We start from the raw sequence: 17612 nt of genomic DNA on the forward strand, positions 1-17612 counted from the left end.
TCTTATGAGGCCGTGTGATGAATTGAGTTTGAAATGTAACTGGTGATACCATGACTATCAAATTTCTTTTGCGAGCAGAAAAGAACATGAGAATGCTTCTTGAAACTCATTTCTCTGTTGGCAAGTAGATCACGTTAATCTGATTTTCCATCTCTCATTTCACCAACGAATCAACCAACGATTCGGGGACATCGCACAATTGGACCTCCAACGTTCCGAGCAAATAGAACAGGTCCAACTTTGGATTGTAAGATAGTTCAATTGCTTTGTCGAGGTGCTCTTTCGTAATAGCCGGTCCAAATGGAGTGGCACAAAAATAGCGTGCCAATGCAAATGTCAAGACTTGAAAGTTTGCATGGTCTGGCTTTAGGTGAATAATCAAGTAGATGAGAACTTCACTTATTCCAAGAGTATCTCGAGGAAGCAATGTGCATTTGAGCCAACTCGTGGGAATCCTTTCTTCCCCCACGGCTTTCATCTGAGCATAGTAAAGTGATGGTAACGTTCGGCCATACATTTCCAAATATTCGAAATCATGATTGGGAGAGTGACGTACCTCCTTGTCAGATATGAAAGATTCTAGACATTCTATCAACTTCTTGCAAATTCTCACTAAAATGAACTCTTGATCCTGGTACAATCGTTTATCATTGATATTGTATCTGGTTAAAAATTCGTTCAACAGAATAGTTTCACCAACTTTTGGCGAGTAATCTTCAATCATTTTTTTCAATTCAACATTAGTTAATGTGTTATGTTCCAAAATTTCGCAGCCATGTAGTGCTGCAATCTCATTTTCGAGCCGTGCATTTTCTCGCTCTAAAGCTTCGACTTTGGCTTCAAGAAGATTGAAACGCTCAGCATTCCGCATACGTAGCTTCTGCTGCGACTGGCGCATCCGTTCCAACCTCTTTTCTCTCTTTTCATCAATCATGGTAGTTTTTCAGTTGTACTTTTGAATGTCTTAGTAATGTGAATCACCATTTTCGCGCATGAATCACGATGTTCGGGTGTGAATCACGATTTTTGGATGTGAATCAACTCCGACTAACAAAGAGGAGCACAATCCGCTGTTCTGGTGATGTACCACGAGCGATTGCTGCAAAAATGGGTTCCACTTAATAAGCCCACTTAATAAACCCCTGTAGTATAAATAGATGGAACAACCCAGTTCTCTCCAATGACTTCGTATTTTGTGACTGGAACTTCCAGAGGAATTGGTTTGGGTTTGGTCAAGGAAATCTTGAAAAGCCCAAACGCTACTGTTTTTGCTCTTGTTAGAGGTTCTTCCAACACTGACGAGTTGAAAGCTATCAAGTCTTCCAGACTTCACATTGTGACTGCTGATATTTCCAACACATCTGAAGTCGATGAAGTAGTTAAGCAAGTTGAAAAAATGACCAGCTCGTTGGATGTGATTATCTTGAACGCTGCGTTCCCTATGTCAGACTTCAAAACCCCTTTGCAATTAACCGAGACCCCAGAAGCTTTCAAGGAGTTCGTTGAAGAGTCAAACAAGATCATGTATGTCAACACCTATTCTCAACTTTATGTGGCCAACAAGTTTCGTCCCTTGCTCTCCAAGGGAGAAAAAAAGAAGATTGTTTTCGTATCTTCTGGTCTCGGCCATGCTGGTTGGGTTTATAAGGGAGGTCAGCATTACATGACGTCTTATGCTTCCAGTAAAGCGGCTCTTAACCTCATCGTTGCTCAACTCGGTGCTGTTCTCAGAAGCGAAGGATTCACCGTGCTTGGACTCTGTCCCGGAATTGTCAACTCCGGTCGGTTAGCCGATGAGGAAGTCGAACAAACCTACGGAATTTTCTTTTCGGGCGCCAGAAGAGTCAACCCTACATTCAAGGGAATTTTGCTGTTGGAAGAGGCAAGTACCAGATTCATGCAAGCGGTTGAGTTCTACGGCCCAATGTCCAACGGAAGATTCATTAGCGCCAACGGAACCGACGATGTGTTTGCTTAGACTTGCTTAGACCATAGGTATTCGCTTAGGAAGCTAGGAATAAAGCCGGAGCTAAAAGAGATGTAATTAAGGTAAGAAATTAATTCTCATTTTTTGCAGCCGCAGCTGATGAATTAGCCGAGACGAATCGTCGTTGGTGTTCAGTCATGTTCTGGCAGGATTACAGTAATTTCTGTAAATTTCAAGCAATTCGTGGCCTTATCTTTGGTGCCGACAAATAAAAGTGGTCAATTAGCGTAATTCTAGAAACAGACGAACTTCTTACCAAGAACTTGCTCTCGTTCCAATTAGTATCCCTGTTAATGTTCTTGAAAATTATTCTTCGCTACTATGTTAATGGCATTAAGGCTAGAAGTGATAAGTTTGAGTATGGTGGACCCTAGTATTAGAGACTTGTTTCTTGCTTTTTTCACTTCACTAACGAATCAACCAAAGACTCGGGTACATCGCACAATTGGACCTTCAATGTTCCGAGCAAATAGAACAAGTCCAATTTTGGATTGTAAGATAGTTCAATTGCTTTGACAAGGTGCTCTTTCGTGATAGCCGGTCCAAATGGTGTGCCACAAATATAACGTGCCAATGCAAATGTCAAGACATGAAAGTTTGTATGGTCTGGCTTTAGGTGAATATTCAAGTAAATGAGAACTTCACTTATTCCAAGAGTATCTCGAGGAAGCAATGTGCATTTGAGCCAATTCGTAGGAATCCGCTTCTCCACCACGGCTTTCATCTGAGCATAGTAGATTGAAGGGTAAGCTTCGACCATACATTTCCAAATATTTGAAACTGTGATTGGCAATGTGAAGTACCTCTTTGTCAGATACAAAGGCTTCTAAACAATGTATCATCGTTTTGCAAATATTCACCAAAATAAACTCTTGATCTTGGTACAACCGCTTATCATTAATATTGTTTCTGATTATGAATTCGCTCAACAGGATAGTTTCACCAACATTGGGCGAGTAAACGTCAATCATCTTTTTCAAATCAACATTGGTTAAAATGTACTGTTCCACAGTATCGCAATCTACTAGTGTTGCAATCTCTTTTTCAAGTTCCGCATTTTTCACTTTTAAAGATTCGATTTCTGATTCAAGAGAGTTGAAACGTTCAGCTTTACGCAAACGTAGCTTATGCTGCGACTGCCGCATCTGTTCCAACCTCCTTTGTCTCTTTTCATCTAGCATAGTATCAGAAGTATTTTGGATGTCTTAGTAATGTGAATCACAATTTCGGTGTGAATCACAATTTCGGTGTGAATCACAATTTCGCGTGTGAATCACAATTTCGGTAAAAACCACTATTCTCCGTGTGATTATCTCCGTGTGAATCACATTTCGCGGCCCAAATTCTCCTGGAAATTCTTCTGTGATTCACAGCATCGACCTAAAATGCTTGCCACTTATTAAGCCAATGTAGTATAAATAGATCAAAATACTCTCTTTCTTACCAATGACATCGTATCTCGTTACTGGAGCTGCTAGAGGAATTGGTTTGGGTTTGGTCAAGGAAATATTGAAAAAACCTGACACTACTGTTTTTGCACTTGTTAGAGGCTCTTCCAAAATCGACGAGTTGAAAGCTATCAAGTCTTCAAGACTTCATATTGTAACTGCCGACATTTCTAACCCCTCTGAAGTCGATGAGGTTGTTAAGCAAGTTGAAAAATTGACCAGCTCATTGGATGTGATTATCTTGAGTGCTGCCCTCCTTGAGATCAGCCTCAAGACACCATTGGAGTTGACAGAGTCTCCGGAAGCTTTCAAGGAGTTTGTTGAAGAGTCAAACAAGATCATGTATGTCAACACCTATTCTCAACTTTATGTGGCCAACAAGTTTCATCCTTTGCTTTCCAAGGGAGAAAAAAAGAAGATTGTTTTCGTATCTTCTGGTCTCGGCCATGGCGACTGGGTATATAAGGCTGGCCATCAACGCTTGACGGCTTACTCAATGGGTAAGGCTGCTCTTAACCTCATGGTTGCTCAACTCGGTGCTACGCTTAGACACGAAGGATTCACTGTGCTTGCTCTCTGTCCCGGTATTGTCAATTCCAGTAGAGCACCCCTCGAAGAAGTCGAGGAAAACTATAAAATTTTCTTTGATGCCGCCAGAAGAGTCAACCCTACATTCAAGGGAATTTTGCAGGTGGAAGAAGCATGTACCAGATTCATGGAAGCTGTTGAGTTCTATGGTCCTATGTCCAACGGAAGGTTCATTAGCGCCAATGGAACCCACGACGTATTTGCTTAAATAGATAATGCAAAAACCTCCTAAAAACCAAATGAGAAAAGTTAATTTTCGCGCGATTTTGCAGCCGCGGCTGATAAGAAATATTCAAAGCGAGATTCAAAGTACGATTCGTAAATACATGTTTTGGTGACCACAATCTGTTGATTCAGTTCCATTGATTACATTCTGTTGAGTATATTCTCAAGGTGACATCCCGCTGACCAATTTGCTGAAATCTTCATAAACTAATATTTTCACCTATTCCTTTGGCTGAGCCATTGGTTCCTTTCGTCCATCAGGATATAAAATGTACCACACTCCTTCCTCAAATACCGTAGCTGGCTGTCCACTTTTATGAGCATCTTTGGCTACTTGGTCAAGGAATTCCTTTTTGTTTTTTTCAAACTTTTCTTCTTTTTTCTTTTCTCTGTCCAATTGAGCCTCGAGGATCTTTATATGTACCGAATCCTTTGCATCTGCAAGCTTGTCTTTCAAGTTACTGAACCTGCCCATTTTATCGAAAATAACCAAAGAAAATAATTAAGGATCTCGACATCTATTTACGAGAAAGTGCCCCTTGTTTCGCGGAGACAAGAAAACCACGGGGATAAGACTGCATTGACAGGCTCGTATTTCGTAATGATAGAAGTTAGATCGGATCTGAGAATTGACATGGAGTTGACGAAATTTGAATATGTCATGGTAATCGTCATAGTAATTGTCATAGGACTTTGTCATAGGTTGAGTATGGTACTTTTCAAGTCTTTACAATTTGCGAGATTCCAATTCTCGTAAATATCCTATAATCTTATACCACTACTAAACTTTCTCATCCAACGTCTGGTCAATGTTATGTATCTCCCGGCCCTCAATGGAAGAAGCCAGTTCATCAAGGTTGGATTTGGGACCGCTGTAGACTTTGTAGCCATACACATAGTAGTAAACCAACGATAAGATCCAAACTCCCACATTGATAACACTGGCATAGTTCATGGATTCCTTATCGACCAGTTTACTGGATGGAAACATCGACATGACAATGACATACAGCGTCCATGCCACAGTAACACAATGAATCATGGTGGTTATTGTTTTACCAAAATAAAATGGTCCAGGAACAAATCTCAGTTTCCCCGTAGGAAGCAATACAAGAAACACAGGCATTCCCCAGGCAAATGTGTTTCCTGCCACAGCCAACGAGAATAACGCACCAGAGGCGGTGGGGCCAACCAAGATCAATAAACCAACGAGCAATGAAAGACAACCACCAAATATGGTAGCTCTAACAGGAACCTTTATCTTTGGGTTCACGACCTTGACAATATTATAGAAAAACGGCAAACCATCGTCTCTACTAAACGCCCATATTTGTCTTGACGCAGCAATAAGAATCGATGCTCCCATAAGGTATTGAGCAAACGCAATAATAGACATAAATGCAACTGCCCATCGTTTCCCCAACGCATCATAAATGATTTAAGCCATGGCCAGCCCCGTACTGGACTCCATAACTGCGGCAACATCACCGTTCTTGATACATGCCGTGGCACAGATACAAATGAACCATCCAAGAATACCACACACACTAATGGAACCTATAATACCAATTGGAATGGATTTTTTCGATTTGGCTTCTTCCGACATGTGCACGCATGAGTCGAACGCACCAATGGTCCAAATTGCTGGCATCCAAGAAAGCATAAATGACCAGCCAGTGGTCCAAGTGAGATTATTTTCAAGTTGACCAAAGATGAACAGACCATCATTGAATCCGTGCTTGGAGGCACCAATAGGAACAGCAATGAAGAACAAAATGATCAAAAACACATTAGCATAGATGGAAAACGCTTGTAAGAACGCCGTATGTCTGCTGGCAATAGAGCACAAAACAACGTGAGAAACTGTGCAACCAGCGAAAACCCCATAATTCTTTGCATTAGTGATTGAAAAATCACCATCTTTACTGATAAAGACAGCTGAAAGAACCTCAGTTGCAAAACCAGAATTGATCAGGCAGAATCCTCCACAGAGAGCGAGCGTATTGGAGCATCCCACCATGAAACTCAATGGAACTCTAAAGCTGTCAGGGCAGTAATAATTAGTCCAGTAGTACAATCCACCGGAAGTAGGAAGCAGCGAAGCCAATACTGACATTGAGGTTCCCACGCATAAAATGAACAACGAACTCACAATCCAACCCCATACCAAACCAACAGGCCCGGCTTCATACCCAGTAGCCATAGTACTTGCAATCGATGGAAGCAACCCCATAATCGAGAATGCAATTCCAAACACCTGGATTGTGGAATAGTTTCTGTTCAACTCTTGCTTATATCCAATTTGAGCCAAAAGTTCAACCTCGTCATCGACATGTTCGATACTACGAATTTCAGATCGGCTGGATGTAATGGCATGGATATGTTCTCCTGTCCTCGACCGCATGGTGGATAACACACCAGCGGAGTTGTGGGTATTTGCTGGAAGCATAATTGAGGACTTGATCGGCTGACCCGCCTATATATTGGAACCGCAATCATCCAAAACCATATCCGGGCGCTTACCGCACCATCCTTCCTGATCGGTAACGGCCATTTGCCGACTTATCTTATCTTTGAGAGTGCCGCACGACTCTGCAGGAAATGTTTATGGAACGGAACCACGAAAAGTGGGGGCTAAGAACATGGTTGTTGATTGGGTCAATCATCAAGAACAAGAATCGACAATAAATTCAAGTTTGAATCGAGATTTCAATTTCAAGTGAAATTTAGAATTGACATGGTTTACCCCTTACCCCTTGACTTCAAACCTTAATATTGGGTGTGAAGTAAGAATCAACAGATAGCTTAAGAGGACCCGATCACTTGAAAGACACCTATCCAGCTGAAAAGATCACCTACCCAGCTTTAAAAGTGCCTAGCCCGATGATCTTTTTTACCGGAATCAACTTATTTTTAGATTATTCTGAGAAGGGGGCTGATATACCCTAACAAATAATGATCAACTATGCGCTTTGAAAGAATAATTGCCGACTAAAGCTTAAGTTCACACGTTCCATTTGTATTGCAATTCGATTACCATTCGTATTGCCATTCGTATAGTTGATAATACTGGACGGATTTCAATTGACTAAGCAGTTAATTAGTGTAGATTAAATTGCCAAAGGGCTTGGTGATCTGGTCTTTCAATATATCGAGGCGACGTATAGCTACATTGTCTAACAATAAGTTTGTTCAGGAATGATCTTTCTATGATCATCTTTTATAATTTTGTTTGATTTGTCATAACCTCTCCGGTTATTTTCGGTTTTGTTCCTTACGGCTGCAAACGCGGCGAAATGCAGGAATTTCCATGCGAGTAATTAGGCTAAATTTACACAGCCGACTGTATAACTCATCGCCAAGAAAACAAGAAAATGTGAGTCCCTTACAGCAATGACTTCACTGCGCCACACGTACGGTTAAATACGTCGCAGATCACTGGTATCCTCATTGATTTTCCGCTCATCTTCTATTTAACTTCATTCTCTTCCATTTTTCATGCGACATCAGGGTGGCGGTTCTGGAACGTTTTGGATAGTTGCCTTGGTGCTTTTGGCATCATTGATTGCCATAGTGGTACCACTTTCGATTCATTTTGTCAATTTGAATTCATCCAATGATTCATTCGACAATTCACCAAGTCTGTCTAGTGCAACTAGTACGCTGACATTTGCTGATTCTTCAACTCAAAGTTCACAAAGTTCACCTCTGACTACATTTAGTCGGACCTCAAGTATACCGTCTGGAGAACTCAATCAACTAGAGTTTGATTCCTTGACAGAACACAACAATAAAAGAGCTCTTCACGGGGTTGGAAATTTGACATGGAACTGGGAATTGGCACAATTTGCTGCGGATTATGCCGCTTCAGCATTAGATTGCAATAACTTGCAACTTATACATTCTGGTGGACCATATGGAGAAAATTTGGCTGCTGGTTACGAGGGAGGGTTTCGGCCCGTAGATGTGTGGTATGATGAAATCAGTCTTTACGACTATGACAATCCAGGTTTTGCAGAAGAAACTGGCCATTTCACTCAAGTGATTTGGAACGCAACAAATGAGGTGGGGTGTGCTTATGTCGATTGTCATAACCAATGGAGCCAGTATACTATTTGTGAGTATCGACCGGCAGGTAATATTGTCGGAAGCACCGATGCACAAACTCGTCAATTGTTCAATGAAAATGTGCCGCGGCCGCTCAGCTGAGACCATAACGTCAATCTCTTAGAACCTCATTCGCTTCAATTCACATATATACTTATAACGTTGGTAGATCCAATGAAATATCAGGTAAATCACCTCTTCCTTCAAAAATCTCATCGATCGATGCTTGTTCGGTTATCAAGTACCTATTGGTTGCAATTCCAATTCTAGAAAGCTCTCTCCACCGCTCCAAATCTTCCCGCTTGTCTCCGTGTGCTTGCTCTGGATGCTCCCAATGACCCTGAGAAAAGGCCATGAACGTAGTAATACGTTTATTTTCAATATCCAAAATCAACGACACAACGGTTCCAGTTTCTTCTAACCAATTGACTTGCCATAAATTTTTCCTCACTCTCTGGTAGTAACATGTCTGAAAGTTGTGCCGTCCAGCCATTGGCCCCCCATGAATCGAGTATACAATTCGTTTGTCATTGGGAACATGGAACTCGTATTTCCAGCCATTATCATAAGTGTACTGAAAATGCTTGTTTTTCAATTCCTGGTCAAATTCTTCCTGAGGAACCTGAGCGGCGTCGACTCCAATAAGTGGTTGGTAGGACATGCAAAAAAGACTTTTTGGAGAGCTATTTATATCTCATGGTTGCTCGAGTATGAGCCGATATTTCGGGTGCGATTCCATTTAGGATGCGATTCCATTTAGGATGCGATTCCATTTAGGATGCGATTCCATTTTAGGATATCGGCACAAGATCAGCCGATGACGTTTTAGAATTGCTTCCTGTAAGTTGTTTCATTTGGAATCCTGCAAAGGTTTTTTCAAGAACTTTTGATTTTTAGGTAAACCAAAGTCAATGAAACGCTTTAGTAGATTTTTGGCTGAATACAAGGAATTAGTTCATCTTTCCACCTGACCTATATCCGGTGCGATAACCCTTATTTTCCCCATTGCAAGTCAATTTGTTCTTCTTCAGTGCTCTTTCGTTTATTTAACGTTCTGAGGCTATAAAAGCTTAAGGATCCTTATTCTTGTATTGTTCTAGATGAAGCCTGGTTGTGACTTCCATAGATGATACTTACATTGTATGAGGAAGATACGAAACCAATACCAATATGAAACGACACAGTTCACACGGCTCACACCTTCACTGTATCAGTTTATATGCTCCGATACAGAGTACACCAGAATTATTTTTCTAGGTCTGTTGACTGCAAATCAATTCTCATCCATTACATAAGCCAGACCTATGGCTGCGAAAAGTGTTTATGACTTTCCGTAAATTGTACTCTTAACCTAATACTTTAGTTTGTCAAGTACACCTAAACGGTCACATATTCCTCGGAACCGATAATATGGATCAAGTTTGTTATAATTCTTTGCAAGAGCCAACCCCAATTTTACTTTTTGTTTCAAGTATTTCAAACTGTCTTTGGACGTTTGTGCCTCGAGCCATTGTACAGTAACCACGATCCACAACATAAGTTGTTCCTTTCTTTCCTCCCTGAGGCCCAGGTGTCTACTATCGATTGGTTTTTTAGCACTGTTCTCCAAAGTTGGTTCAATATAGTGATATTCATAATCATCCTCACCACCCAAGCGTTTAGGAATGTTGTCAGGATTGATAAATTCGGTCAAATCTTGGTACGTACGAGTGAACTTGATCCTAGCCTCCAAATCAGGACCAACCCAAGATTTGATGAGTTTCCAAAATAAATAAAATACCATCGGGGCATTGTGAATGATAATGAGATTGATACACTCGGGATACTTGTAATTGAAAGCAGTCGCAGCAAACTTGACAAATGCCAAATCTAGATTCTTGAGGGACATATCTGTCATATCAAAGAGAATGGTTCCTGTGTCCACATCGTCTTGAAACGCAGATACCATCAATCTCATCCACTCAATATAGACACACACAAGTCTCTCGAAATCACGGTCTGGACAATCCTGGCGATAGTGGATTTTCACCTGAATGTTACAAATAGGACACCCTTTCTTGTCAACTCCTCGAACGTAAACCTGACCGTTTTTGAACGCAGAGACAAATTGGGGCTTTTCATTGTTCAAACTTGGCTCAGCGTCACCAGAAACCAACCAAGAATCAACTGGATGCAGTTTTCCTCGCCATGATAACGTTTTTGCACCCATTTCAATGGTCGGAACTACTTTGAACTTGTTAGCAGTGACGAACCGAAGAAGCAAATTGTCGGGTAAATCGTTTCTTAGACATGTTATAAATTGTCTCTGGAGTCCACCAGCATTATACCGACGAAGCTTGGGATGAATATCTTTAAGATCTGGTTTGTTCGAGCTGTTTGAATCTTTTCTTTCCACAGAAATAAACTCACCGTTGGTCGATGTTCCTTCAAGCCATACTTCCATATCATAAACTGACAGAAAACTACGACGAAGTTCTGGGGGTATAGGTTCCACCACATCGTTCAAATCGTCGGTGTCACAATCCATGAAAATGCTCTTGGTAAGATGTCCTATACGACCATTCCCAGAAGCCTCGAGAGAACTAACAAAAGTTTTGGGATTCTCAATATCTTTTAATGACAACTTTTGGTCGTATCCCCAAAGTTTAAAATAGTGAGCGGTGCATTGTTTGAGAACGATTTCTTCGCTAGCTGTCAATGACCATACGCGGCGCCCTCTATCTCGTTTGGAAACTTGAGGCTTTTCTTTGTGAGTGGTTTCGATGGTTTCCAATTGCATTATCACAAGAAGAGACAAAGTTGAATCATATATATTTTTTGATTTGGAGTTATGCACGATGCGTCCTCGTGCATATACATGCATAGAACCATAGTCAGACATCGAGCATGGGTCAATTCAGATTTGAAAAAAAACCAAACAAAGAATAATTGTCTGATATGCCGACGAATGCGAAGGTCTCCATGTGGCTTCGTTTCTTTGGCTCCGTTCTTCTCACACAATGCTGATTTCGCATCGTATTTTCAATAACATGCATGAATGTTCATGCATCTTAATGCCCTAAATAGGATACTTTTCCCAAACGGGATATATAGCCAGCTTGTTGGTACAGGCTCAGATTTCGACCCCTTAAAAGATTAAATCGCTTTCTGACAGGTCAGATTTGGCATGTGATGCGAGATCAAGTGTAATTGAACTTTAATTAAATTTTAATTGAAATCAGGTTTCTCCTGCATAAACCCACCCATCTCAGCGCACCGGTCAATTATCAACAATGAGTGTACAGCACCTATCATCAATTAACAATGCATTCATATCCACTGTGGACCATCTACCGACGGACATTATACGTTCCTTGTGGCTAATACAGTCATGTAATATCGAGATCAACAAGTTGGAAGACGAACTCAAGGGAAAAGACCAAATAAGCACTTTTGAATTTTCTGATTTGAAACTGAAATTGGAACGACTATATGCCGAGGCAACGCTGGAAGCTCAAGCACTATATAACCAGCTTGTAACACACAAAATCACTTTGAAAGATGAGCTTGAACAGCTTCAACTGCTATCCAAAAACCGGAACACTTCCATCGTACAACCAGATAAACTCAAACACCAACTTGAAGAACATTATAAACAACACCCATTAGCCTCTTTCGAGAAACAACCAAAAGCACCAATCAAACTCGTTCTCAAAGTTCTGAAAAAGAATTCTACAACCAAACCTCAAAAGAAAGAGAAACTTGTCCCGTATGTTCCTCCACCCACAATTGAAGAGCCCATCGATACTACGTTATACTGCTTCTGTAAACAGCCATCTAGTGGAGATATGATCGGATGTGATAACGAAACATCGTGCCCCAATGGCGATTGGTTTCACTACAAGTGTGTGGGTATTATGAATAGGGTGCAAGCATTGCCATATACCACTGGCAAGAAACCATGGTATTGTTCGGAGCACTGTCGCCAAAAAGTAGAAAAAAGGCGAAGACGGCGATAAGCTCAATTGGATGGTGTCTAGTTATACAGATAACAACTCTAGCATACCCTTGATCTCGCTGGCCTCGCGACACACATTGATTTCAGTTTGCACCTTTGTCATTAGATTGGCAAACACTTCTTCCAACACCACACTCTTATTGATGAGAGAACCATACATCTCGACAATAACCCCAATATAGTCACATATCAAGTTGAATGATCTTACGTCCTGAATATTTTTAATGAACCATTGTAGGATAGGCAAGAGCGAGATCTCATCACGACCTACCAAAGAAACCCGAACTTTTCCCCTATTGCGTAACTCATTTAATACGGTTATAGTATGTTCTTTAGGAAGCCCCGTAGCAAAGGCACTGTCCAATGCCTCGGACCATCTAAAAGCATTAAGATGTTTTTCAAACTGCTTTGGCTTTTTGGTTGATGCTTTGGCTGTCTCGACGATTCTTACCTCGTCTTCGCCATGGTATTCTGAGCCACGCATCATGCGGGAAAATGCAGAGGTTTTCACCAGTTTGGCCACGTTTGGACGTGCGTCTTTCCTGGTTCGAATTGAGAGTAATCCAGATGTGAGTCCAGTTACGAAATGCTTGTGATTTGATGGGGAAACAGCACACGATAAAACACCACCGCTTCCATATTTCCAACCAAACTTGACATCCCACGTAGGCGAGTTGGTGTCAAATATCTTCACATGGCCATCTAAGGAACCCACGAGAAGTCCACGATCGCCAGTATCATGCAAGCAGGTGGTAGTCTTTGTGAAATTGTTTAGTTCATGAATCTGCTGTGACCGTGACAAGTCAAATACCTTGACCTGAGGACCTCCAGCACTTACTAATGTGGTGGGGGAAATTGCCAATACATCTTCAACGGGATTGGTATGATTAAACTTGGAAACAAGTTGCTGCTGACGAGTATCAAACACCCTCACTATGCCGTCGTAACAAGCCGTGGCCACCAAGTTAGGGTTTCCAGGAATGAAACATGCACTTCGGATATAATCGCTGTGGAAAGAGTCGTCAAATTGATGAATTGGTCCAGTAGTGGTTTGAGAAATATCGTATATCCTTAATACTCGATCATCACTACCAGTTACGAGCTGATTGCCGACAGAAGGATGGAACTTTGCCACCTGGGTCGGATGCGATGATGGTTGAAGACTCACGAGAAGATTCCGTGGCTGATAAGCATCAAATATGGATACCAATCCAGATGCATCAGCTGCCACAAGTAACTTACCATCGAATCGATACTCGCCACTGAAAACCGTATCTTTGAACCGGGAGAACGTCTTGATCACTTGGCGTGTTTTGGAAGAAAATATCTGGATTCTGGTGGATGAGGTAACGGCAAAGTCGTGAGGTGAGGTTGGGTTGAAATCGATATGGCGAATTGGGTGGCTCTCCTTGACCAATAATGGGCTGGTGAAACCTCGCCAATATCGCTGCTCCAGCGTTGTCTGTGACGGCAACGTCGGGTTTCTTACAGTGGCTACTCCGGGCCGTACAGAGGACATGTCGATGCGATGAGGAAGATGCGATGAGATCCTATTTTTTGGTGAGATTTTTGTATTTGGGCACGTGACTATACTAACCAGACTACACTAAGCAAACGATACCGACCACCTTTTGATAGCACCATCGGCACCTCCAGATACCAATGTAGAGTCGCTATCACCATAGTTGGCCCAGCCGATCGCCGTAACTCCGTTTTGGTGAGCCAATGGGAACTTGAGCACTTTAGACGGACGGTCGACCGAGTAGATGAATATGCCGGAATCCAATCCTCCACTTGCCAAATACTTGGAATCTGAAGTCCATTGGGCATCGAGAACTCTGCTCGAATGGTAGGCCCATCTGGTTGTCACCACATTGAAGTTGCTGTCATATAAAGTGTATTTTCCTGCCGAGTCAGCTACGGCAATGTGCTCTCCATTTGGAGATACTCTGATGAGTGTAGGAGCCGCTCTCAAGGGAGCCAGTTCCTTGCCAGTTTCAATGTTTTTAACTGTGTTTGAAGTGGTGAGAATGAGGCCATTTTCGGAAATATCACCACCATTGGTTGAAAATCCTAAATCATTGCTATGTTCTTTTTTCAAGTCCAAATCGTAAATTTCCACCTTTGACTCAAACACCACCGTGAGCTTGTTGCGCAAAATGAGTTGCTTGGGCTGCGAATCCAATTGAACTTCACCCACCAATTTTCCATCTTGCCATTTTTTCACTTTATCATCCCATCCAGCAGAATAGTAATTTGCAGAGTCCAGTACTATCAGGCACACGTACCCTGAATGGGATCCTGCCACCACTGCTTCTGGTCCATTCCACTTGATAATACTACCGTCGGAAGAAGCACTGATATTTTCAGTGACAGAAGTTATTTGTCCTTGGTGGCCGTAGATCGTAGATATACCATCTTCCTTCACCACATTGATGGTTCCATCGACAGAAAAGGTGATGATTTGGTCTTCGGAGGCTACTATGGCGACTTGCTGAGCCACAGAACCGGACAGAGGCATGTCGATTGTCTTTAAACATTCCAATTGGGAGTTCCATACTTTGACGGTATTATCAGCACTAGCAGTAACAAAAGTGTTACTGTCGCGCCAGCTTACTCCGTAAATTCCACCCTGGTGAGCAGGAGTGGCTTTCAAGTACTCTCCCGTCTTGCCGTCGTACAAAACAATCTGTCTATCTGAGCCAACGCTTACTAGATGTGTTCCATCAGGCAGAAATTTCACCGCCTGAATCGAATTTGTATGGTGACCTCTCACACTCTTGTCAAATTTGAAAGGAGGTCCATTAAAGAACACCATTGCCTTGTCCTCAGACACAGTAGCAGCACGATAAGGACGTTGTTGGCGAATATCAACTCCAGTAACCGTGGCTGCATGGCCCTGAATATCACCAATACTATTGCCAGAATCCCACGAAAAACAATGACCAAACTTCTCCTTGCCCTCTCCAACAGCAATGATTCTTGTACCATCCGCATCCCAGGTTATAGCTCTAACCGGTCCCAGCAACACCTGAAATTCACTCTTTATTGGAGGTCGTTCAAAAGTTTGTGAGAGTTTTTCGGCACTCCAGATCTTCAAGTTACCATTAGCATCTCCAGAAGCAATGTAGTTACCCGAGGGCGAAAAAGCAGCCGCTGTAGTATTATAAATGTGACCGGTAAATTGGATGGTATCAGTTGGATCAGAACTAGCAAGAGGTCTGACTACAATAGATTTTCCATTGGGATACGCCACACGATTATTCTTGACATCGTATGCCAATTGAGCAGCTTGGGCCCGAGCAGTAGCTGGAAGAGGAGGAAATAGCGATTTGGGAGTAATAGTCATGATGAAGTGACAGGGAGGCACAGTGAAGGAGAGGTGGTGTACGGGTGCGGGAGAAACAGAAAAGAAGAGGATAGAGAAAGAAAAAGGAGAAAAGAAGAAGAAAGCGAGAAAACAAGGGAGTAAAGGGTAGAAGTAGAAAAGAGAGGAGTGACGACCAATTGAATTAGATTTGTAAATTTTCTTGCTGCACTCACATATCCATTTTTATTTCGTGGTGTGTGGATGTACACTTCTCATTCGCCAATAATGTTTCATCAACAATCACACTCATGTTGAGAGCCCGATTCTCGACCCTGCGATCCGTACTCACCAAGGTGGTCACGCCGCCACCGGTCGTGCCTCCTGTGCTTCCTCCACCTGTAAAGCCTCCAAAAAAGTCATTTTCTTTGCCAAAATTTTTATTCCTGGCAACACTTATTGGATCGCTTGCCTATGGTGGAACACTCTATGTGGCCACCAAAAACGAAAAAGTCATGGATTATGTGATTGACTACCAGCCTCCTTTCTACGAGGAAATTCTACGCATGATCGAGACCGGGTCGATTGATGAAATCCGGGATGCATGGGACTCGCTTCGGGACCGAATTTCCAACGTTGACTTTCTGTCTTCAAAATCGAAAATAGACAAGTTTGCCAACGACTTGGAGAATCGTGGTGAGCAATTGATTCAGAAAACCCGTCAACGTTGGGGTCAAGACACTGCTCCTACTCCTCATGAACAATTGCAGAAACCAGTGGAAACAACCCAAAAACTGCCTGAACTGCTTCCCTTGCTTTCTTACAAGGGTATAAACGAGAGCGTACACGCCACCGTTGCCTCTTTCAACGAATTGATCAAACTGATCGATATAAGTGGTCCTGGTAGCAATGACTTGGTCAAGGCTATCCAAGACAATGTTGCTAAATTATCGCAAAAAGTGGACGCATTGACTGCCAGTTTCGACGATGAACTTAAGAAAAACCTCAAGGTGTCGCAAAATGAGCTTTTGTCGTCATATACCAAGAAAGAGTTGGAATTGACCGAGAACTTGCTCCACCAATACAATACCGAACGGGCTCAATTGGAAAAGAAATTGAACGCTAGATTGGAGCAAGAGATTGCCAGTGCCAAGGAAGCCATTTCTCAGGCAGCTGTAAATGCAGTGACCATGGTTCGTATCGAACAAACCAAGAACTTTGAAAAGTTGGTCAAGGACAAAGTGGATGGTGAAAGACTGGGCCGGTTGGCCAACTTGGATAAGCTCAGCAGCCGTTTAGACGAATTAGAACAATTTGCCGAGTCTTTGGAACAACAGATCGTTGCTAACCACAACCGCAGCACTATTAACCGGTCATTGGCCGAGTTGAGGTCGCTCATCTCCAGCACCGAGGGAACTACCCCAAAGCTGTTGGCACCATACTTGGGTCAATTGATCGAGGCAGTACGTCCTATCAACGATGAACTCATTGATGCCACCTTGAAGGAAATTGTTCCTCTTCTCCAGCACGAGTCGTCTCATTCGATTTTGTCCACATCTCAGCTTCTTGCTCGTTGGGAACTCTTATCACCTGAGCTTCGGTCAGCATCGTTGCTTCCTCCTAATGCTGGTTTGCTCGGACACTTCACCTCGTTCGTCTTTTCCAAGCTTTTGCTTCCGGTAAAAGGTGCAAAGCCAAACGGTAAAGATATTGAGTCTGTCATTGGCCGGGTAGAAGCCAATCTTGTTAGAAATGAATTGGACTTGGCAGTGGAAGAGGCTGCAAGTTTGAAAGGATGGCCAAGAAAATTGGCAGACGACTGGGTCGTGGAGGCAAGAAAGAGATTGGAAGCCGAGTTCTTGTTGGGGCTCATAGAGGGAGAGGTGCGTCTGTTGTAGATAATAAAGAGTAAATTATAAGTTGTAACTTCATTTTTCCTGCATCGGGGCCGCA

The 17612-nt window shown here is 42.4% G+C and overlaps 13 protein-coding genes across 13 annotated transcripts; 5 read left to right on the forward strand and 8 right to left on the reverse strand. All coding sequences in view use genetic code 12, as the record gives it.

Moving 5' to 3' along the window:
• Positions 1–154: 154 nt before the first annotated feature.
• On the reverse strand, positions 155–934 carry PGUG_00021 (bZIP transcription factor; the record flags this gene model as incomplete). The annotated part of the gene is made up of 1 exon (XM_001486594.1): positions 155–934. One exon carries the CDS (start codon positions 932–934, stop codon positions 155–157), a length of 780 nt encoding a protein of 259 aa, XP_001486644.2.
• A 246-nt stretch (positions 935–1180) lies between these two features.
• PGUG_00022 (uncharacterized protein) lies at positions 1181–1978 on the forward strand (the record flags this gene model as incomplete). Its single annotated transcript, XM_001486595.1, has 1 exon — positions 1181–1978. One exon carries the CDS (start codon positions 1181–1183, stop codon positions 1976–1978), a length of 798 nt encoding a protein of 265 aa, XP_001486645.2.
• Positions 1979–2628: 650 nt separating this feature from the next.
• On the reverse strand, positions 2629–3168 carry PGUG_00023 (bZIP transcription factor; the record flags this gene model as incomplete). Its single annotated transcript, XM_001486596.1, has 1 exon — positions 2629–3168. The coding sequence occupies one exon, from the start codon at positions 3166–3168 to the stop codon at positions 2629–2631; it is 540 nt and encodes a 179-aa protein (XP_001486646.2).
• A 265-nt stretch (positions 3169–3433) lies between these two features.
• Positions 3434–4231, forward strand: PGUG_00024 (uncharacterized protein; the record flags this gene model as incomplete). Its single annotated transcript, XM_001486597.1, has 1 exon — positions 3434–4231. The coding sequence occupies one exon, from the start codon at positions 3434–3436 to the stop codon at positions 4229–4231; it is 798 nt and encodes a 265-aa protein (XP_001486647.1).
• A 798-nt stretch (positions 4232–5029) lies between these two features.
• Positions 5030–5644, reverse strand: PGUG_00025 (uncharacterized protein; the record flags this gene model as incomplete). The annotated part of the gene is made up of 1 exon (XM_001486598.1): positions 5030–5644. One exon carries the CDS (start codon positions 5642–5644, stop codon positions 5030–5032), a length of 615 nt encoding a protein of 204 aa, XP_001486648.2.
• Positions 5645–5686: 42 nt separating this feature from the next.
• On the reverse strand, positions 5687–6697 carry PGUG_00026 (uncharacterized protein; the record flags this gene model as incomplete). The annotated part of the gene is made up of 1 exon (XM_001486599.1): positions 5687–6697. The coding sequence occupies one exon, from the start codon at positions 6695–6697 to the stop codon at positions 5687–5689; it is 1011 nt and encodes a 336-aa protein (XP_001486649.2).
• A 1049-nt stretch (positions 6698–7746) lies between these two features.
• PGUG_00027 (CAP domain-containing protein) lies at positions 7747–8457 on the forward strand (the record flags this gene model as incomplete). Its single annotated transcript, XM_001486600.1, has 1 exon — positions 7747–8457. The coding sequence occupies one exon, from the start codon at positions 7747–7749 to the stop codon at positions 8455–8457; it is 711 nt and encodes a 236-aa protein (XP_001486650.2).
• A 52-nt stretch (positions 8458–8509) lies between these two features.
• PGUG_00028 (phenolic acid decarboxylase) lies at positions 8510–9016 on the reverse strand (the record flags this gene model as incomplete). The annotated part of the gene is made up of 1 exon (XM_001486601.1): positions 8510–9016. The coding sequence occupies one exon, from the start codon at positions 9014–9016 to the stop codon at positions 8510–8512; it is 507 nt and encodes a 168-aa protein (XP_001486651.1).
• Positions 9017–9706: 690 nt separating this feature from the next.
• On the reverse strand, positions 9707–11236 carry PGUG_00029 (CRAL-TRIO domain-containing protein; the record flags this gene model as incomplete). Its single annotated transcript, XM_001486602.1, has 1 exon — positions 9707–11236. One exon carries the CDS (start codon positions 11234–11236, stop codon positions 9707–9709), a length of 1530 nt encoding a protein of 509 aa, XP_001486652.2.
• Positions 11237–11627: 391 nt separating this feature from the next.
• PGUG_00030 (uncharacterized protein) lies at positions 11628–12353 on the forward strand (the record flags this gene model as incomplete). Its single annotated transcript, XM_001486603.1, has 1 exon — positions 11628–12353. The coding sequence occupies one exon, from the start codon at positions 11628–11630 to the stop codon at positions 12351–12353; it is 726 nt and encodes a 241-aa protein (XP_001486653.2).
• A 21-nt stretch (positions 12354–12374) lies between these two features.
• UTP15 (snoRNA-binding rRNA-processing protein) lies at positions 12375–13871 on the reverse strand (the record flags this gene model as incomplete). The annotated part of the gene is made up of 1 exon (XM_001486604.1): positions 12375–13871. One exon carries the CDS (start codon positions 13869–13871, stop codon positions 12375–12377), a length of 1497 nt encoding a protein of 498 aa, XP_001486654.2.
• Positions 13872–13958: 87 nt separating this feature from the next.
• PGUG_00032 (uncharacterized protein) lies at positions 13959–15701 on the reverse strand (the record flags this gene model as incomplete). The annotated part of the gene is made up of 1 exon (XM_001486605.1): positions 13959–15701. The coding sequence occupies one exon, from the start codon at positions 15699–15701 to the stop codon at positions 13959–13961; it is 1743 nt and encodes a 580-aa protein (XP_001486655.2).
• Positions 15702–15970: 269 nt separating this feature from the next.
• Positions 15971–17557, forward strand: PGUG_00033 (uncharacterized protein; the record flags this gene model as incomplete). Its single annotated transcript, XM_001486606.1, has 1 exon — positions 15971–17557. The coding sequence occupies one exon, from the start codon at positions 15971–15973 to the stop codon at positions 17555–17557; it is 1587 nt and encodes a 528-aa protein (XP_001486656.2).
• Between the last annotated feature and the right edge of the window lie 55 nt (positions 17558–17612).

This window comes from Meyerozyma guilliermondii, genomic scaffold, assembly GCF_000149425.1.
Source record: "Meyerozyma guilliermondii ATCC 6260 scaffold_1 genomic scaffold, whole genome shotgun sequence".
Lineage (NCBI taxonomy): Eukaryota > Fungi > Ascomycota > Pichiomycetes > Serinales > Debaryomycetaceae > Meyerozyma > Meyerozyma guilliermondii.